We start from the raw sequence: 20389 nt of genomic DNA on the forward strand, positions 1-20389 counted from the left end.
ATTGTAGATTGTCCCGTCATTAGGCCAGGATTAAACTGGGGGTTACCTGGTGATGTGGCTGAAAGGATCAGAAAGGCCTAGTTCCACGCTGCGTCTCAATGAATACATAAACATACAAGGTAGATCTCCCTCTCCCCCTCTCGCTCTCTCTATTGCTTTGCAAGTACTGCAATGTCTGTAGTTTGAGCGAAGGCATTAAACATCGGCTTGCAGTCTGTTCCAAAATTTGAGAAGGAAGGTGGGGAGGAGGGGTCCTAGATGAAACTGTATACATATCAGTAAAGGAAACTGCAGGTTTAGATCACTGAGTGGTGAAGTGAGGTCACCTATTATGATACAGCCTGGAAGAAGCAAACCATATTACTCTAGTAGAGCTGTGGGTAGAGATAGGCAATGTGGCATCACCAGTGGAAATGAAACATTCAGCCATATTGATGTAGAAAATGACGAATCAGACCCTCATTGTGGGATGCTCATATGTACATGACTTGACTATGCAAATGCATTATTTGAAGTCCCCTGTAATGTATTAAGTTACTTTGTACACAAACTCATTTCTTCAGACTCGTTTTGCAATGTCAATGGACATCAACGTGCGGTCAGATTCTGTTACGTTATTACCAAAGTATTACAGAAGTTCAACTGCACTAACACCTTGTAAACTAATATTTCTTAACCAAACTCGTATTAAAAATGAATAAGGATTTTTTTGTGAGAATCATCACCTTTTTTTTTGCCTTTTGTATTATGTGTAGGTGGTCTGGGTATTCATCAGTGTCTTGGCAGTAGTCATTTATAATACCTGGGCTAGATTTCGAGTGACAGACTCCAAATCGTTGGAATATTTTCTCTTAACCACTGTTGTTAGTTCGTTACTCAATGCATTATCCATTTCAGTAATGGGAAAAGTAAGTATAGATGATTATTTTTGGTTTATAATGCAGTCCTAATATATTTTTTTGAAAGTAACTAGATTGTGATATTTAAGATAAAAACATGAAATAACAAAGCTTTGTATGATGAGTAAACCAGGTAAAATCGATAACTATAGTAAATTTCAATCATTTTTTTCCGTTATTGCTCTCCTATTTGAAAGCCTTCAAAACATAGTATTTGGCTTATTTTGTCTATTCAAAGCATTAAAATGTTTGATATGGTACCTACAAAACCGTATTTGCTTTTGTCTGTCTGTGTCAATGGGAATCATTGTTTTGGCCATTTTTCTGCTTGTTTGGTAAATGTCAAAAGAAATTTTGTATTTCAATTGCAAACATTAATCATGACGGGTTTTAATAGAACAAATAAAAATAAACTAATTTCAGTAGCAGAGCATCAGAAACTAAAGGCTTTCTCTCGCTCTCTCTTGCTCTCTTTCCACCCACGTGTTTCACATGTCAGTCTCTACCTTGACTACATTCACTGAGCTTACTTCCACTAACCTCTGGGGATAGAAAAATCCAAAGATTCACTGTGTTCTGAGAGAAGAACACTAGTGGAATCATGCACCCTATCAATCCCCTTAGCATCTTGTATATTTCAACAAGTCCACCTCCCATGCAATGTCCAATATATGTCAACTCCTATATCCAGAAAACAATCAAGTGCAGAGTTATACATTGCATATTTAAGGAAAGATTCCATATTAAAGGACAGATGAACTGCCTCCAGTGTAATCTTTCTTTAAATATGGAAATTATAGCTATACACAATACTTCAGATGTAGTCCAAATACCATCCTGTAAAATTACTTGTATCCCTTGCACTAAAAACCAACCTTCCATTAGCTATCCTAATTTTTGCTGTACTTGCATGCCATTTGTGTTTCATCTACCAGAACCCTATATTCATTTTGAAACATATTTTGTTCTCTCACTCAGTTTATATAACTTTTTGTCTTCATTCTTTCAAGTAAATAACCTAATCTCTTCCCACTTTATTCTGCCAATTTCTGGCCCCTCACCTCACCCAGCTATAATCCCTTTATAGGCTTTGTTCATCTCATAAATTGTCAGCCTAAGTATCTTTGATTCATAAGCATATCTACTCCATTTAAGTCATTAATGTAGATTATACACAGTTGATCCCCGCGTCACACCACTGGTTGCTGACAGCTTAACTGAAAATAACTGATTTATTCAGATTCCGATAGTGGAATGGATGGGGAAGTCCAATCACAAACAAGAGAAAACCTGCAGACGCTGGAAACCCAAGCAACACACACAAAATGCTGAAGGAAGGCAGCAGGCCAGGTAGCATCTATGGAAATGAGTACAGTCGACGTTTCAGGCCGAGACCCTTCATCAGTACTCTCATGCCATGCACTTTCACCTTTGTCCTACAGTGCCCTCCATCTGTGCTGTGTGATTCTAATATGACAGCAAACATCTGGAGAGATCCTGCAAAATGCATAAAATCACGAGAACACCATGAGCTGTTTTTGTTTTTCATACTAATATTTCATTGACAAGAAGGCTAGTTTAAGGCAAGAGGTGGGAGAGAAAGTTGCCAATAGGATAAATTCTTCTCCCAATGGCTGATTATAGAGAGGGTGTTAGTTGGTCTTAAGTACATTCACAAAATTCTGGACCGATCTGGGAAGTGATTCTAACAAACTGGAAATAAAGAAAATATCAGCAATTTCCTATTAAATTTATGTCACTGCATATATTGTCTAAGGAAGTAGTAATGAGAATATTACTGTAAGTGATTTAATTAGATTTATTGATATTAAGTCAAATGTTATTTTGTAAGGGGTGGAAAAATAAATTAATTTTGTCTTGCGCTTGACATTTAGAAGAATGAGGGGGGATCTCATTTAAACTTATCAAATATTGAAAGGCCTAGATAGTGGACGTGGAGAGGATGTTTCCGATAGAGTCTAGGACCTGAGGGCATAGCCTCAGAGTAGAAAGACATCCCTTTAGAATAGCAATGAAAAGGAATTTCTTTAGCCATACAATGGTGAATCTGTTGGATTCTATATCATGGATGGCTGTGGAGGTCAAGTCATTGTGTGCACTTAAAGTGGAGGTTGGTAGCTTCTTGATTAGTAACAGTTAAGGTGAATTGGCAGGAGAATGGGGCTGACGGGGGAATATAAATCAGCCATGTTGGAATGGTGGAGTAGATTTGATGGGCCAAATAGCCTAATTCTACTCCTATGTCAATGTGGTCTTATACAAAATACCATGAGGAAAGTTTCAGGACTGGATGTCCAGTCCCTATACACCTCCATCCCCCATCAAGAGGCCACACTAGGAGCTTCTTTCTGGACAATAGACCCAACCAGTTCCTCTCCACCTCTACATCTGGCAGAACTGGTCCTCACCCTCAACAATCTCTGCTTCGGCTAATCCTGCTTCCTTCAAACCAAAGGTGTAGCCATGGGCACTTGCATGATTCCCAGCTGTGCCTGCCTGTTTGTCAGCTATGTGGAACAGTCCATGTTCCAAGCTTATGCCGGCATTGCTCCCCAACCCTTCCTACACTACATCAATGACTGCATTGGTGCTGCTTCCTGCACCCACGCTGAACTTATTGACTTCATCAACTTTGCCTCCAATTTTCACTCTGCCCTCAAGTTTACCTGGTCCATTTCCAACACCTCCCTCCCCTTGCTCCATCTCTGGGAACAGTCTATCTACTGAAATCCTTTATAAGCCCACTGACTCTCACAGCTACCTGGACTATACCTCTTCCTCCACCATCAGCACTGCCGTCAACTGCAACTTTTCCATTTCGCACACGTCTGCCCTCACCCCATCATCCCACTGCCTCACCAGGGATAAGATTTCCCTTGTCCTCACCTATCACCCCACCAGCCTCCACATCAAGCATATAATTCCTGTATCTTCCACCATCTGCCATGGGATCCCACCACCATGCACATCTTTCCCTCCCTTCCCACTTCCTGCTTTCCACAGGGATCGCTCTCTACACGACTTGCTTGTCCATTCGTCCCTTCCCAGTGGTCTCCCTCCTGGTACTTATCCTTGCAAGCGGAACAAGTGCCCTTACACCTCCGCCCTCACTACCATTCAGGGCCCCAAACTGTCCTTCCAGGTGAGGCGACACTTCACCAGCGAGTCTTTTGGGATTATCTACTGTAACCAGTGCTCCTGGTGTGGCCTCCTGAATTTCGGTGAGAACCGATGCAGATTGGGAGATTGCTCTGGCAAGCACCTTCGCTCTGTCTGCCACAAGAAGTGGGAACCCCTGGTGGCCACCCATTTCAATTCTACTTCCCATTCCAATTCCAACATGTCAGTCTGTGGCCTCCTCTACTGCCACGATGAGGTCACACTCAGGTTGGAGGAGCAACACCTTGTATTCCATCTGGCTAGCCTCCAACCTGATGATAGGAAGTTCGATTTCTCGAACTTCTGGTAATTGCCATTCCCCCCTCTCCATTCCCCCTTCTCCATTCCCTATTCCCATTTCCCTCTCTAACCTTATTCTCCTTACCTGCCCATCACCTCCTTCTGGTGCTCTTCCCCCTTCCCTTTCTTCCATGTTTTTCTGTCCTCTCTTATCAGATTCCCCCCTCTCTAGCCCTTTATCCCTTTCACCAGTCAACTTCCCAGCTCTTTATTTCATCCTCTCCCCCTCTCCAGTTTTCACCTATCACCTGCCACCTCATACTTCTTCTTCCCCTTCCCCCACCTTCCTACTCTTCCCCAGTGTTTTTTTTTCCCAGTCGTGAAGAAGGGTCTTGGTCCGAAATGTCGACTGTTTATTCTTTTCCATAATTGCTGCCTGGCCTGCTGAGTTCCTCCAGCATTTTGTGTGTGTTGTTTCAGGACCTTTCCCCTTAATTCTATAAAGCAAATCCCTAGAGATAAGAGGACTTGTGAATCTTAACCCATGGTTTCCCTGAAGAAGAACCAGGCACAGCCTGCACATATTGAATTGTACACACTATTATTTTATTATAAACAACAATTTGGGCTTCAGACCCATGCATAATAAAGTAGAATATCAATATAGTATAGATTATAGAGCATAGATGTTTCTGGGGTGAATATTAATCTTCCTTCTATTTGATACTTTAACTTTAAATCTGAAAAGAATGAAACTTTTGTGTTCTCATACAGAAAAATGAATTAATGTATTTGATTTATTTTAGATATATCAATTGATCGCAGTTAAAATGACCAAATGGGGTAAGTAATTGTAAGTTAAAGTGTTTCAATGTGCTGTCTATGGAACGTCATTCCTTCAGTCAATTTAAACCTTATTGTTTAAGGTAGACTAATGAATATTGTAAATAACAGGGAACAACAAACACCAACAGAAATGCAGTGAGAAAGAAGCAAATCTTATGAGGAAATCTAAAACAACATTAAAATAGCTCAATTAGATCAAAACCAATTCACAGACAACTGATGTAATTTGGAGTATCGCTATTCCAGGTCTTATAATGTAATTTTATTCTAAAGATGTCAGTGGTACAATAGTAAACCAATGGAGGATTACTAATGTACAAAGAGGAATTTGTCACTTCTATAACACTGAACAAGTGCCTTAGAGATTTCCTAAATGATCACCTTACATAAGTCACTGCCACTGATGTACTGTGCACCTGTATATGAACCAGAAGTAGTCTATTTAGTCCCCTCACGTCTGCTTTGCCATCTTTAACTCAGTGCAACTTTCTTCCGCTCAACCCACATTTGGTGATTCCTCTAACAACAGAGAATCTATCAACCTCTGCCTTGAATTTACAGTACTTAGTAGTCATAGTCATACTTTATTGATCCCGGGGGAAATTGGTATTCATTACAGTTGCACCATAAATAATAAATAGTAATAAAACCATAAATAGTTAAATAGTAATATGTAAATTATGCCAGTAAATTATGAAATATGTCCAGGACCAGCCTATTGGCTCAGGGTGTCTGACCCTCCAAGGGAGGAGTTGTAAAGTTTGATGGCCACAGGCAGGAATGACTTCCTATGACGCTCTGTGTTGCATCTCGGTGGAATGAGTCTCTGGCTGAATGTACTCCTGTGCCCACCCAGTACATTATGTAGTGGATGGGAGACATTGACCAAGATGGCATGCAACTTGGACAGCATCCTCTTTTCAGACACCACCGTGAGAGAGTCCAGTTCCATCCCCACAACATCACTGGCCTTACGAATGAGTTTGTTGATTCTGTTGGTGTCTGCTACCCTCAGCCTGCTGCCCCAGCACACAACAGCAAACATGATCGCACTGGCCACCACAGACTCGTAGAACAAGCACTGGCCACCACAGACTCAGATACTATTGAGCCTGGATAGTACTGGATAGAGAGTTCCACAGATTCATTTCTCCTGGGTTGAAAATGTTATCATCCCAGTACTGAATACCTGACCTGTGAATATTTTGAAACTCTGACTTCTGATTCTACATAATCCAGCCAGGGAAAACATTAAAACTACATTTTCCTGTCTACCCCAATAACTTTTCAACTGGGCTGTTAAAACTAATTCCAATAGCATGGATGTCTAGCTAAATTCGACAACTTATGTTATCACTGACACCCCATAAATTATATCAGTGTAACAGGTACCAGTGCTGGCCAATTTTGCTGATTTAAATACTCACAATGACAAAGCTACATAGAGGTATTATACATGAATCAAAATACCCCCTCCATAGATGGAATAAACTCCCAAGAAGTTTGATGTTACTCTATCCTGGCATACATAGCTATGTCATAAAGAATTTGAAAATACTCTGAATTTCCTTGTCCAGCCAACTCTGACAGCACTTCCCAATCCCACAATCCTGCAGGTGCCACAACTCGGAGTTCTGCCTCCAGCTTGCACATTCTCCTCATTTGCAAATGTATTGCTGGCCCTTCATTGTTGCTGGGTCTAATTCATCAAACCCTCTACCAAACTGCACAGCGGGAATATCTTCACTAAAAGGATTACAGGAGTTGGAGAAGGTGGCTCATCACTCCCTCCTTGGCAAGTAATGCTGGCCTTGCAAACAACACTTGCGCCCAACAATTCATCAATAAATCTCCCAACTCAAAACTTTGGCCCTGTAAATTTAAATGACATTTGCCTAACCCATTTCATTGCATGACAGTGAAATAGGCAGAAAAAGATGAACAACCATCTAACCTCTGATCCAGTGGTAAAGCCTTTTGATATTAACCTACCCAATGAACTAATGCCTATACTGTAAATATAGTCTGCAAATGGGTTACTGCTTTTTCAGAAATTTCATGTAAAAATAGAATATTAGAAATGCCTGTAAATAATGTCTGTGGTAATTGTAATCCATTATACACAGCTTAACATGCTTCTCTCCAGTCAAATTGGACAGTTACTTCACAGAGGCATACTCATAAGACCATAAAATATAGGAGCGGAGTTAGGCTACTTGACCTATCGAGTCTGCTCCATCATTTCATCATGGCTGATCCATTTTCCCTCTCAGCTGTGTTCTCCTGACTTCTGCCCATAATCTTTCATGCTCTGACTAATCAAGAACCTATCAACCTCCACCATAAATACACACAGCTGTCTGTGGCAATGAATTCCACAGATTCACCAGCCTCTGGCTAAAGAAATTCCAGCTCATCCCTGTTCTTCAAGGGCATCCCTCCATTCTGAGGTTGTGTCCTCTGATCCTGGTCTCCCCCACTATTGGAAACATCCTCTCCACATCCACTCTATCTTGGCCTTTCAACATTTGATATGTTTCATTGAGATCCTCCCCCACCCCCCACCACCCACATTCTTCTAAATTCCAGGGAGTACAGACCCAGAGCAATCAAATGCTCCTCATACATGTGACCCTCAGGCTCGGCTGCACACGTTCATCTAGGGGAAGACAGCCTCTGGCCCCACCAGAATGAGAAATCTTGTTTGTATGGATGCTGCGTGACGTGTTGCCCGGTTACAAATCCGCACCGCAAAATATCCAACAGTACACCATGTGCAATTAACTGATTGAACTTTGTAAATCTTAATCTGAATATAGGGTTAGTAAAGAAAATAAAAAGAAAAAGGGCCCATTTTAAGGGAAAAGTCAAAAGTGCACATTGGAGCTCACAAATACCGCCATTCCTCAACCATTGTCCTCCTCCGAGCATCGCCGACCTTCGGATCCTCGCTCCCGATCCACTCCGTCCAGTCGTCTCCCAGCTCTCTCCACACACATCTTCCTTCTCCTCTCGCCAACCAGAGACCACAGAAATCTCTCTTCCAGACTCACAAGAAAGAACAACAGCATTCCAAACCCCATTATCTCTAGTTATAACCCAAACATTGCTGCTACAGAGAAACCATTACACAGCAGTAAAACCTTACAGCATGTTACATATGATAACCCTTTCGTTCCTGGAATCATTCTCATGAACCTCCTCTGAACCCTTTCCAGTGTCAGCATATCCTTTTAGGGAACAAAGACTGCTCACAGTACTCCAAGTGATGCCTCACCAGTGCTCTATACAGCCTCAGTATTACAGAATTTGCTTTTATGTGTTAGTCCTCTCAAAATGAATTCTAACATTGCATTTGCTTTCTTCACCACCAACCCAATCTGCAAGTTAACCTTTAGGGAATCCTGCACGAGGACTCCCAAGTCCCTTTGCACCTTGGATTTTTGAATTTTCTGCCTTTAGAAAATAGTTTTCTACTGAAGTGCATGACCATACACATCCAATACTACTTTGCCCATTTTCCTATGCACTGTAAGTCCTTCTGCAGACTCCTGTTTCCTTAACACCACCTGCTCTTCCACCTATCATCCATAAACTTGGCCACAAATCCATCAATTCTGTCATCCAAATCATTGGCAATGATGTAAAAAGAAGCGGTCCTAATGCCAATCCCTGCAGAACACCACCAGTCACAGCAGCCAACCAGAAAAGGCTCCCTTTATTCCCACTCTTTGCCTCCTGCCAATCCTCTATCCATGCTAGTATCTTTCCTGTAATACCATGAGCTCTTATCTTGTTAAGCAACCTCATCTGTGGCACCTTGTCAAAGGCCTTCTGAAAATACAAGTATACAACATCCACCAATTTTTTCTTTGTCAACCCTGCTTGTTATTTCATCAAAGACTTCCAACAGATTTGTCAGGCGAGATTTTCCCTTGAGGAAACCATGTTGCTTTTGACCTATTTTATCATGTGCCTCCAACTACCCTGAGTCCTCATCCTTAACTATCGACTCCAACATCTTCCCAACCATTGAGGTCAGACTAATTGGCATACAATTTCCTTTTCTGCCACCCTCCCTTCTTGAAGAGTGGAGTGACATTTGCAATTTTCCATTCCTCCAGAACCATGCCAGAACCTAGTGATTCTTGAAAGATCACTACCAATGTCTCCACAGTCTCCCCAGTGAACTCTTTCTGAACCCTGGGGTGAAGTCCACCTGGTTCAGGTGACTTATCCACCTTCAGATCTTTCAGCTTCCCAAGCTCCTTCTCAGTAATAGCAGTTGCACTCGCATCTACCCCCTGGCGATCTTGAATTTCCAGCATACTGCTTTTGCCTTCCACGGTGAAGATGGATGCAATTTCCTTGTCCCTCATTACTATCTCTTCAGTGTCATTTTACAGTGGTCCAGTATCTACTCTCCCTTATCCTTTACTCTGTATATATCTGAAAAAGATACCAGATATCCCATTAGATATTATTGGCTAGCACGTATCATATAGCTCAAGATATTTTTCTCTATGATATGCCCTCTCTTTTGCTTTTATGTTGCTTTTTACTTGTCAGCCATGGTTGCATCATCCTGTTTTTAGAATACTACTACTTCTTTGGGATGCATCTATCCTGTGCCTTCCAAATTGCCCCAAAAAACTCCGGACATTGTTGTTCTGCTGTCATCCCTGATGGTGTCCTCTGTCAATCAACTTTGACCAGTTCGTCTCTCTGTGTCTGTAATTCTCTTTACTCCACTGTAATAGTGATACATGTGCCTTTAGCTTATCCCTCTCAAATTCCAGGGTGAAGTCTACCATATTATGCTTACTATCTTCTAATGGTACCTTTACCTTAAGCTCCCTAACCAAATCCAGTTCATTACACAACACCCAATCCAGAACAGCCTTAATCCTAGTGGACTCAACCATAAGCTACTTTAAAAAGCCATCTCTTAGGCATTCTACTAATTCTCTCTTTTGGGATAATGCACTAACCTGATTTTCTCAATCTACCTACATATTGAAATCCTCCATGAACATCTTAATATTGCCCTTTTAACGTGCGTTTTCTATCTCCTGTTGTAATTAGTAGCCCACGTCCTTGCTACTGTTCGCAGGCCTGTATATACCTCCCATTAGGATCTTTTTATGCTTGCAGTTTCTTAACTCTACATCTTCCAATCATAAACCACCTCTTTCTAAGGATTTGAATTCATATTTACCAACACAGCCACTCTACCACATCCAAATATCTGCCTTTCCTTTCAATAGAAGGTGTATCCTTGGATGTTAAGCTCCCAATTATGATCTTCTTTCAGCCACAACTCAGTGATACTCACAACATGGTGCCTGCCAATCTCTAACTGTGCTACAAGAATATCTACCTTATTCTGTATTCTGCGTGCATTCAAATATAACACATTTTGTCGTATTCACCACCCTTTTAGATTTTGTCTCCATGTTTCTCTGCAACTCATCCCATTGACTGCAGTCCTGCCCTATCATCAGCCTGTCCTTCCTGACCATCTCACTATACACTACATTTAGTTGTATACCAGCTGTCCCTTCCTCAGCCCTATCACTCTGATTCCCATTCCCCAATTAAGCCAATTTAGTTTCAACCCATCTCCAACAGCTCGAGCAAACCTGCCTGCAAGGATATTGGTCCCCCTCTGGTTCAAGCATAGCTTGTCCCTTTTGTACCCGCCATACCTTCCCCAGAAGAGATCCCAATGATCAAGAAATCTGAAGCCCTACCCCCTGCATCAGTTCCTCAGCCACACGTTTATCTGAAAAATCTTTCCATTCTTACTCTCACTGGTGTGTGGCACAGGCAGTAATCCAGAGATGACTACCATGGAGGTCCTGCTTCTCAGCTTTCTACCTAACACCCTCAATATTCTCTACAGGACCTCTTCCCTTTTCCTACTTATGTCATTGGTGCCAACATGTACCAAGACTTCTGGCTGCTCACGTCCTTTAGAATGAAATGGACCTGATCCAAGATGCCCCTGTCACCTGGGAGGTAACAGGGTCTCTTTCATGTCCAGAAAATTTTGTTTCTCTAACTATGGAATTCCTTATCGCTACCACAGTCCTCTTCTCCCCACTTCCCTTCTGAGCCACAGCACCTAACTCAGTGACAGAGACCCGTCCAAAGTGGTGTAGGGTTCTCAGTAATATTAACTATAATGTTAACTGTTAAGGCTAACAAAATGGCTTCTCTGTAGTGTTATAATGAAATGGCTTCTCTGTAATGTTAACTGTTGAGGTAATGGTTCTTTGTAGCTGCGATGTTTGGGTTATAACTACAGATAACGGGGGAAATAACCAATGAAGGACCTGTTCTGCTATCTTGTATGGTGGGAACTGGGGAGAGAGTTCACAGTCTCTTTTGGCAAGGCGAGTGAAGAGGAAGGACAAGTGTGGGAGTGTTTGGTGGTCACAGGACGTCGGATACCAGAATTCGACGGTTCGGATGTCATTTATGGATGAACGAGGGAAGCGTGAGCTCCAACAAATTATTTTGTGCACAGAACTGATAAATTTATTGGGTGGCGCCTTTTATTTTATTTGTTTCTACTAATCACATCATAAAATAAGAGTTATAAAGTGTAATCATTTAATCGCATATTATGTACTGTCTGCTGTTTTACGTTGTGGGTTTGTATTGGGGTGCATTACACAGCATCTACACCAATGTGGGACACAGTTGGGCGGGCAGATGGCAGTTTTCCCTAGATGAATATGAGTTGATGAGGCCGAGTGTTACAGTGGTATACTTGTTATTGAGGGGAACGGCCGCAAGGGTAGCCTGCACCTGCTGCTTATTTCCCTTCTTTCTCCTGACAGTCACCAGGTATTGCCTCCTGCAGCTTATGAGTGACTACCTCCCTGTAGCTCCTGCCTATCACCACCTCAGTTTCCTGTATGAACTGAGGGTCATTGATGCACCTGGTGCAGATGTAGTTATCTGGCAGACTGGAGCTCCCCCAGAATTCCCACATCTCACACAAAGAACAAAGCACAACCCCTGGAGCCATCCTCACTGCTCTAATTATGTACTAACAGATGAAGAATGAAGAAGAAACTTGCCTTACTCAAGCCTGTTGAGCCAAAGCCTCCCCACTCTAGCACTGTACACTGACATAATGGCCACTCCACTTGTCCCTACCTTATGACCATGGTAATGAATCGCGATTTGATTTGGCTGCCAGAAAACAGCCAAAAACCTGTGAATGCTCCTTTTTAAATGTTTCACCCCGACCTCTGTGTAGCCTCCTCCACAGCCACTGGAAAGAACTTGAGCACCATACTGGATTTACAGTAATTGATGCACATCGGTTATACAAAAGTAAAATTTAATGCAATTTTTTCATTCATTCTTTCATTCTTTTTCCAGAAAACCACAGGACTCAGACTGAATATAATGATGCCCTGATATTAAAGTTATTTGCCTTCCAGTTTGCCAATAGTTACTCTCCTCTGTTTTACATTGCATTTCTGAAAACGGTAGGTTAATGCATTTAACAGCTTATCAAAATCCTGTCTGATGGATAGGCCTTGCAAAACACAAACCATTATTTTATTTTAATTTTAGAACAACAAGCAGATGTTCACATCAATTAATTTGCCTTGGCTGGAGGATAATTGTGGAGAGCTGAACAACTGCATGGTCGAACTTAGCTTTCAAGTACTGACTTTAATAATCACAGAAACACTTCCAAAATTTGTAAATGATAATATTGTACCGTAAGTCTGTTTTTGTAAATCTAACCTGTACATTTTAAACTGTAGTATAATGCAGCAGTTGTGGGAAATGCAGTATTATTGTGCATTTAAAATGATCTAGGTTGTTGGCTGTTCAGTATGGTTAAAGCTGGCATTAATATGCCTTAGGTGAGCACATAAAATAACATATTGTTACTTATTTATTTTATCCTTTGGCATTGCCAACATTAATTGCCCATGACAAAGTGGTAGTGAGCTGTGGTTGGTGAATGAGCAGACAAAGGAGGGATGTGGAAATTGTGCCGGCAGAAGGGATTATTTAGGCATTTAATTACCAGTTTAATTAGTTTGGGCCAAAGGGCTTGTTCCTAAACTGCACTCTTCTATGTTCTGTATGGACTGCTTTGTTCCTTGTGGAGTCGGGCTCCTTGAAGTTTTTAAGAGCTAGTCGCATGCAGACAGGCTGAGAGAATTCACTGCCCAGCGTACAACAAAAGGGTTTGGGCCATCAGGAAGTGAGTCGGCTGCTGCGTGATACCTCATCTCTGACCTTCTCTTGTAGCTGCGGTGCTGAAGTGGTGGGTCCAGTTGCAGTTCTGGTTGATTTTGGGCGATTTGGCCAGGTCATATCATTGAATGTCAAGGATTAGACTATCTTATTGGGGATGATCATTGCCTGATGCTTTTTTGCCATGAATGTTACTTGCCAATAATCACTGCCTAAATTAGCCTTGCTGTGTGCAGGCGTCAGCTACTAAGTTTGCTCAATTGAATTCAACTTAGTGCAATCGACTGTGAATATCCCAAATCCTGCTCTTATAATGGAAGGATGGTCTGAAGGCCCAGCAATGGTTACATCTTGATGATCTCCTTCACCACTCTGCTGATGACTAATGGGGCAGGTTGGATGACTAATAGCTAGGTTGGATTTGTGCCACTTTGTGGACTGTATGTACCTGGGCAATCTTCCGCATTTGTCAGTTCCACCAAGAACATTGCATCAAACAGGTTAATGCTTCACTTTGCTCATTACATGTCTAAAACCCTTCATATTTTGTTAAACTTCATATTTTCTTGCTTTTCATAATATATGCATAAGGTCTTAAATTCATTCTGAGGCTGCACTATTGCAGGAACATCAGTCTCGTATCTGTGTGTCAATGAAGTTATTTGTAATGGATTTTACTAATTACCAGTTTAATGGAAATGTCTATCAATAGCAGACAGAGAATTTGTGGCAAATGTTAAGAACTTTTAATATTAATACTTCATAGGTTGTAAGATTTGAAGGAACATGTGTTGAATATTTGAGTAATTTCTTTTTTTATTGTTTTGTAATTATTATTTTAACATTTGGGCATTTTTTCAAGATTGTTTAAAGGCCTGATGAACAGATGGTGTGGTAAAAGCAGAATACTCTCTGTGGAAGACTGTAGCAGTATAGATGAGTATATTCTGCTGGAGGACAGGAAACCAGATCTTGGAGACTTCACTCTGGAGGAGTACACTGTAAAGGTCATCCAGTATGGTTACATGATGGTAAGATAGAACAGCTGTTACTACATTGACCTATATCTTTCGTATGTAAATATATAGGTGAGCTATATATTGATGTGATCACTTGGTATCTAGATTCCTTCCTCAAGTTTAATTAACAATGTACCCAGCAGCTGGATGATAGTCGTCAATACCCTAACAAACAAAACTACCAGAAGAAAACTGTTACCAGTATTAAAGTTGCATTTGGAGAAATTCAGATGACTAGAAATTAGAACTTCCATTTGAACACTTTCCTGACATGCATGCCTACCTCAACAATGTGTGGAACTTGAATTATAAAAAAATAATGATTTATTAACTCCAGCTGTACTGTTCCAGCCTTTACATTTGGATAAAGAAGAAAAATAGATTGTGTTTGTTAAACAGCCTTCATATCTTTGAGAAATCCCAAAGCACTTTATTAGATGAATTACTGTGAACTGCAGCTACTGTTTTTATAGGTAAACATAAATTATTGTCCAAATTAGCTGCTGATGGAAAGAGGAAGAAATACTGCAGGCAATTAATGTTGCACAGCAATACAGTGTAACTCACACAGTGCTTTTTTTTTAAATGATCCTGTGCCAAAACATCTGGGTGCTTTTTTACAAATCAGTGTTAGCTGCAGAGAGAGAAAGTGAGGTGTGGGTTTATTTTCTGCACCCTCCCCCTTTAAAACTGCAATTTCTGCAGAAAGGTGTGCAACCTTGCAGCATCACTACAGAATCCTCAAAACCACATCCCCTAATAAACCCACCATAATTTGCAATCACAGCTATCAATCAGAATTTTCAAATCAACATGCAAGTGATGCAGGAACAGGGGATCAATCTACACTTCCTTGTGGAACCAGAATTAATCATTCTTATATTAAAATCGGCATTTTCCTGAGAGATTTCCAGTCTTTATAGAAATGAAATCCAAGATTAAGAAAAATAGATGCCTTTGGGATTTGTATCCACTAGTCAAAATCAGAATAAATAATTTTGATTCTTTTGTCTCTGATTTTGATTGTAAGGTATATTGTTAAATTTGTGTTCCAAAGACTTTTCCTGTATTAATAATTGCATAATAGTCATAGTCATAGTCATACTTTATTGATCCTGGGGGAAATTGGTTTTCGTTACAGTTGCACCATAAATAATAAATAGTAATAGAACCATAAATAGTTAAATAGTAATATGTAAATTATGCCAGTAAATTATTAATAAATCCAGGACCAGCTTATTGGATCAGGGTGTCTGACCCTCCAAGGGAGGAGTTGTAAAGTTTGATGGCCACAGGCAGGAATGACTTCCTATGACGCTCTGTGTTGCATCTCGGAGGAATGAGTCTCTGGCTGAATGTACTCCTGTGCCTACCCAGTACATTATGTAGTAGATGGGAGACATTGTCCAAGATGGCATGCAACTTGGACAGCATCCTCTTTTCAGACACCACTGTCAGAGAGTCCAGTTCAATCCCCACAACATCACTGGCCTTACGAATGAGTTTGTTGATTCTGTTGGTGTCTGCTACCCTCAGCCTCCATGCACCCATGTTAAATGAAACAAAGTCACAAGACTGAATTTAATATTTTGAAATAATACTGATCTGTAATTTGAAACAAACAAGAAATAACTTTTCAATCACAGCACTCAAAATATTGATCACCTAGTTACAAAAGGCCACAAGGAATAATTGAACTTGTTTATTTGATTCTTGCACTGTTTGTTTTACAGCTTTTTGCTGCTTGTTTCCCACTGGGACCTTTGGCTTTCTTCCTAACCATCTGGTTAGACATGCATTTAGATGCCAAACGATTGCTGCGGATATACAAACGCCCCATTGCTCATATGGCTCAAGACATTGGTAAAGATATTGATTTTCATACTTCAGAGAAGGATAATGGCTATTCTCTACAAAGCTACATTGTTGTTTCTTCAATCCAGAAGAAAGCGGAGTTGTTGCTGTTGGGTGTGTTAATTAAGGTCCTAATGTTCAGGTCCCAGACTTTATGCAGCGGAGTGGAAGTTGCTTCTCTGTGGTTAATGAGGGATAGCAGCTGCACACCAGCTACAACATGGGCTTCGTGACTTAACCCCAGGCTCTGCTGCATGGGAATTAATTAATGTTCATGTGCTGGTGTTGCCGCTGTGTGAACACCTGCTTGTGTGCTGCCCGGCACGTGAACAGTGGCTGCCCGGCACGTGAACAGTGGCTGCCCGGCACGTGAACAGTGGCTCATGCACTCTGACCACATGTACAACCACAGGCCTGACCACCAGTTCCATCCTCAAAGCTCCAGGCTCCAGCACCATCCCTCAGCATGGTTCTGCTGCAAGCTGAATCATGTAACAGGTTACAACCTGACTGACAAGTTCCGCACCTTTTTAGTTATCTCCTCAATCACTTCTCAAGTACCACTCCAGTTTCTCCTGTGTTTTGATTGTAGCCAAACGTAGGTATTTGCACAGATGCAGAATTGTGGTTCATCATTAAATATGTCAAAGTGCCATTACTGAATTTTAACTACCAGACTTTACTGGTGCCTGTCCTTGTGCCTTTGCTAGGCCAGAAAAATATCTCTTTTTTTGCCCTCCAAATCATACATCAGCCCGAACAGACGGTTCCAGTGAATTTGACCATTGGTAAATTAGGGAAGCCTCTTATTTGTGATGATTCTTAAAGGACAAAAACTAATGGAGAAACTAACCGGGGTTTCCTTCATTTATTTGAGACACCGTAGTACTTAATTGGGACAGGACCGTTGCCAAACAGTTTCTAATCAGCATCAGAAGTGTTCACTTATGTGGCCGTTAGGCACTACGCCGCGCTTAAAATGAACAGTGTTTAAACAACTTCAGTTGTGTGTGCTTGTATTCAAAAAAACAGATTTTTGTCACGGATTGTTGGTGAGAAATGAGCTTTAAAACAATTCAGAACTGTTTTGCTCATTGTTGTTTCAAGCGTTCAGTGATAAACTGCTTTGAGAGGTTGGTCATGGCTGGAATGAACTCCTGCCTCAGCAAGGACCTGGACCCACTGCACTTTGCCTATCGCCATAATAGGGTCCACGGCGGACGCGATCTTAATGGCTCTCCATACAGCCTTGGATCACCTGAACAATATGAATACCCAAGTCAGGATGCTGTTCATTAACTATAGCTCAGTGATTAACATCATCATTCTTATGGTCCTGATCGAAAAGCTACAGAATCTGAGACTCTGTACCTCCCTCTGTAACTGGATTCTTGACTTCCTAACTGGAAGACCACAATCTGTGCAGATTGGTATTAACATCTCCACCTTGCTGACGACTAACACTGGCCACCTCATGGATATGTGCTTAGCTCACTGCTCTAATCTCTCTATACCATGACTGTGTGGCTAGGTATAGCTCAAATGCCATCTATAAATTTGCTGATGATACAACCATTGATGGGCAGAATCTCAGAAGGAGATGAGAGGGCATACCGGCGTGAGATATACCACCTAGTGGAGTGGTGTCACAGCAACAACCTGGCACTCAATGTCAGTAAAACAAAAGAGCTGATAGTGGACTTCAGGAAGGGTAAGAGGAGGGAACACAAACCAATCCTCATAGAGGGATCAGAAGTAGAGAGAGTGAGCAACTTCAAGTTCATGGGTGTCAGTTTCTCTGAGGATCCAACCTGGTCCCAACATATCAAAGCAGCTATAAAGAAGGCAAGACAATGATTATATTTCATTGGAAGTTTGAGAAGAGTTGGTTTGTCACCTAAAACGCTCAAACTTCTTCAAATATACAGTGGCGAGCAACCTGACAGGCTGCATCACTGTCTGGTATGGTGGGGGGATGGGTGGGGGTGGGGGCTACTGCACAGAATCGAAGTAGGCTGCAGAGAGTTGTAAAATTAGTCTGTTCCATCATGGGTACTAGCCTGTGTAGTATCCAGGACATCTGCAAGGAGCAGCGCCTACGAAGGCAGAGTCCATCACTAAGAATCCCCATGACCCAGAACATGCCCTTTTCTCATTGTTACCCTCAGCAAGGAGGCTGAAGGCACACACTCTGCGATTCAGGAACAGCTTCTTCCCCTCTGCCATCCGATTTCTAAATGGACATCGAACCCGTGCATACTACCTTTTATTATTTCTGTTTTTGCACTACTTATTTAATTTAACTATTCAGTATATAATTTTACATGCTGTAATCCAGTTTTTTCTATATTTATCAAGTATTGCGTTGTACTGCCGCTGCAAAGTTAACAAATTTCACCACATATGCCAGTGATAATGATTCTGATTCTGAAACGTATTGGTCCTGATGTGTCCCAATTAACTGGAATCCTCTGTATAATCCCTATTCCTTCACTGTCCTGGGTCAAAATCCTGGAATTTGCTGTAATCAGCATAATGGAAGCATCTTGAGTATGGGAATCAGGAAAAATGCTTCCACCATCTACTAGTGGGCATTTGGGAATAGACAGTAGCTGTTTGTCTTGCCTGCAATGCCCACATCCAGTGCATACACTAGTTTCAAATGCTGGTGTTCAGTAATTGGCAATCAATTGTTCACAATGGTAATTGGTCAGTGACCGGATTATCATTGTCATATATAAGACATAGGAGCAGAAGTAAATCATCTTCCCATTGATTCTGCTCCACCATTTCATCATGGTTGATTTATTATCCCTCTCAGCCCCATTCTCCTGCCTTCTGTCCATGACCTTTGAGGCGCCGACTAATCAAAACCTATCACCCTCCACTTTAGCCATACTCAATGACTTGGCCTTCACAGCTGTCCTTAGCAATGGATTCCACAGGTTCACCATGCTCTGGCTAAAGAAATTCCTCCTCATCTCCATTCTAAATGGACGTTCCTCTATTCTGATGCAGTACCCTCTGGACCTAGTCTCCCTCACTATAGGAAACATCCTCTTCACATCCACACTCTCTGGGCCTTTTAAAATTCAATAGGTTTCAATGAGATCCCCCACATTCTTCTAAACTCCAGTGAGTACAGGCCCAGAGCTATCAAATGCACCTCGCATATTACCCTTGCATTCCTGGAATCATTCTCATGTACCTCCTCTGAACCCTCTCCAATCCCAGAACATCCTTTTTTAAATATGGGACCCAAAACTGCTCTGTGTGGTCTGACCAATGCCCTATAAAGCCTCAGCATTACATCCTTGCTCTTATATTCTAGTCCTCTTGAAATGAATGCTAACATTACATTTGCCTTCCTTACCACTGACTCAGCCTGCAAGTTAACTTTAGGGAATTCTGCACAAGGATTCCCAAGCTTGTTTGCACCTCTGATTATTGAATTTTTTGCCAATTTAGAAAATAGTCTATGCCTTTATTCCTTCTACCAAAGTGCGTGACCATATACTTCCCTATACTATATTCCATCTGCCACCCCTTTGTCCATTCTCCCAATCTGTCTAAGTCCCTCTGCAGTAACCACTCCCCACCCCTCTTCCTCAACACCAGCTGCCCCTGTATCATCTACAAACTTGGCCACAAAGCCATCAAATTTGTCATACAAGATTGTTGACATACTGTATAATGTGAAGGAAGTGGCCCCAACATAGACACCAGTGGAACACCATTAGTCACTGGCAGCCAACCAGAAAAGGCTCCCTTTATTCCCACTCTTTGCCTCTTGCTAGTCAGCTGATCTTCCACCCATGTTAGTATCTTTCCTGTACAGTAATACCATGGGCTCTTACTGTATTAAGCAGCCTCATGGGCAGCACCTTGTTGAAGGCCTTCTGAAAATCCAAGTAAACAGCGTCCACTGACTCTCCTTTCCCTTTTATTTTACATTTCTGTTTTTGCACTACTTACCTTAATCTAACTAGTCATAGTCATAGTCATACTTTATTAATCCCGGGGGAAACTGGTTTTCGTTGCAGTTGCACCATAAATAATAAATAGTAATAGAACCATAAATAGTTAAATAGTAATATGTAAATTATGCCAGTAAAT

The 20389-nt window shown here is 41.4% G+C and overlaps 1 protein-coding gene across 2 annotated transcripts in view; it reads left to right on the forward strand.

The window, feature by feature from the left end:
* The window catches only part of LOC134349618 (anoctamin-7-like), a 66750-nt gene that overhangs the window by 31236 nt on the left and 15125 nt on the right, over positions 1 to 20389 (forward strand). For both annotated transcript variants that reach the window (XM_063054207.1, XM_063054206.1), the window contains exons 12-17: positions 756 to 908; positions 5126 to 5162; positions 12564 to 12673; positions 12762 to 12913; positions 14263 to 14431; positions 16153 to 16282. In XM_063054207.1, coding sequence (XP_062910277.1) covers positions 756 to 908; positions 5126 to 5162; positions 12564 to 12673; positions 12762 to 12913; positions 14263 to 14431; positions 16153 to 16282 — 751 coding nt within the window. The remainder of the gene's footprint in view (positions 1 to 755; positions 909 to 5125; positions 5163 to 12563; positions 12674 to 12761; positions 12914 to 14262; positions 14432 to 16152; positions 16283 to 20389) is intronic.

Source organism: Mobula hypostoma, chromosome 7 (genome assembly GCF_963921235.1).
Source record: "Mobula hypostoma chromosome 7, sMobHyp1.1, whole genome shotgun sequence".
Classification (NCBI taxonomy): Eukaryota; Metazoa; Chordata; class Chondrichthyes; order Myliobatiformes; family Myliobatidae; genus Mobula; species Mobula hypostoma.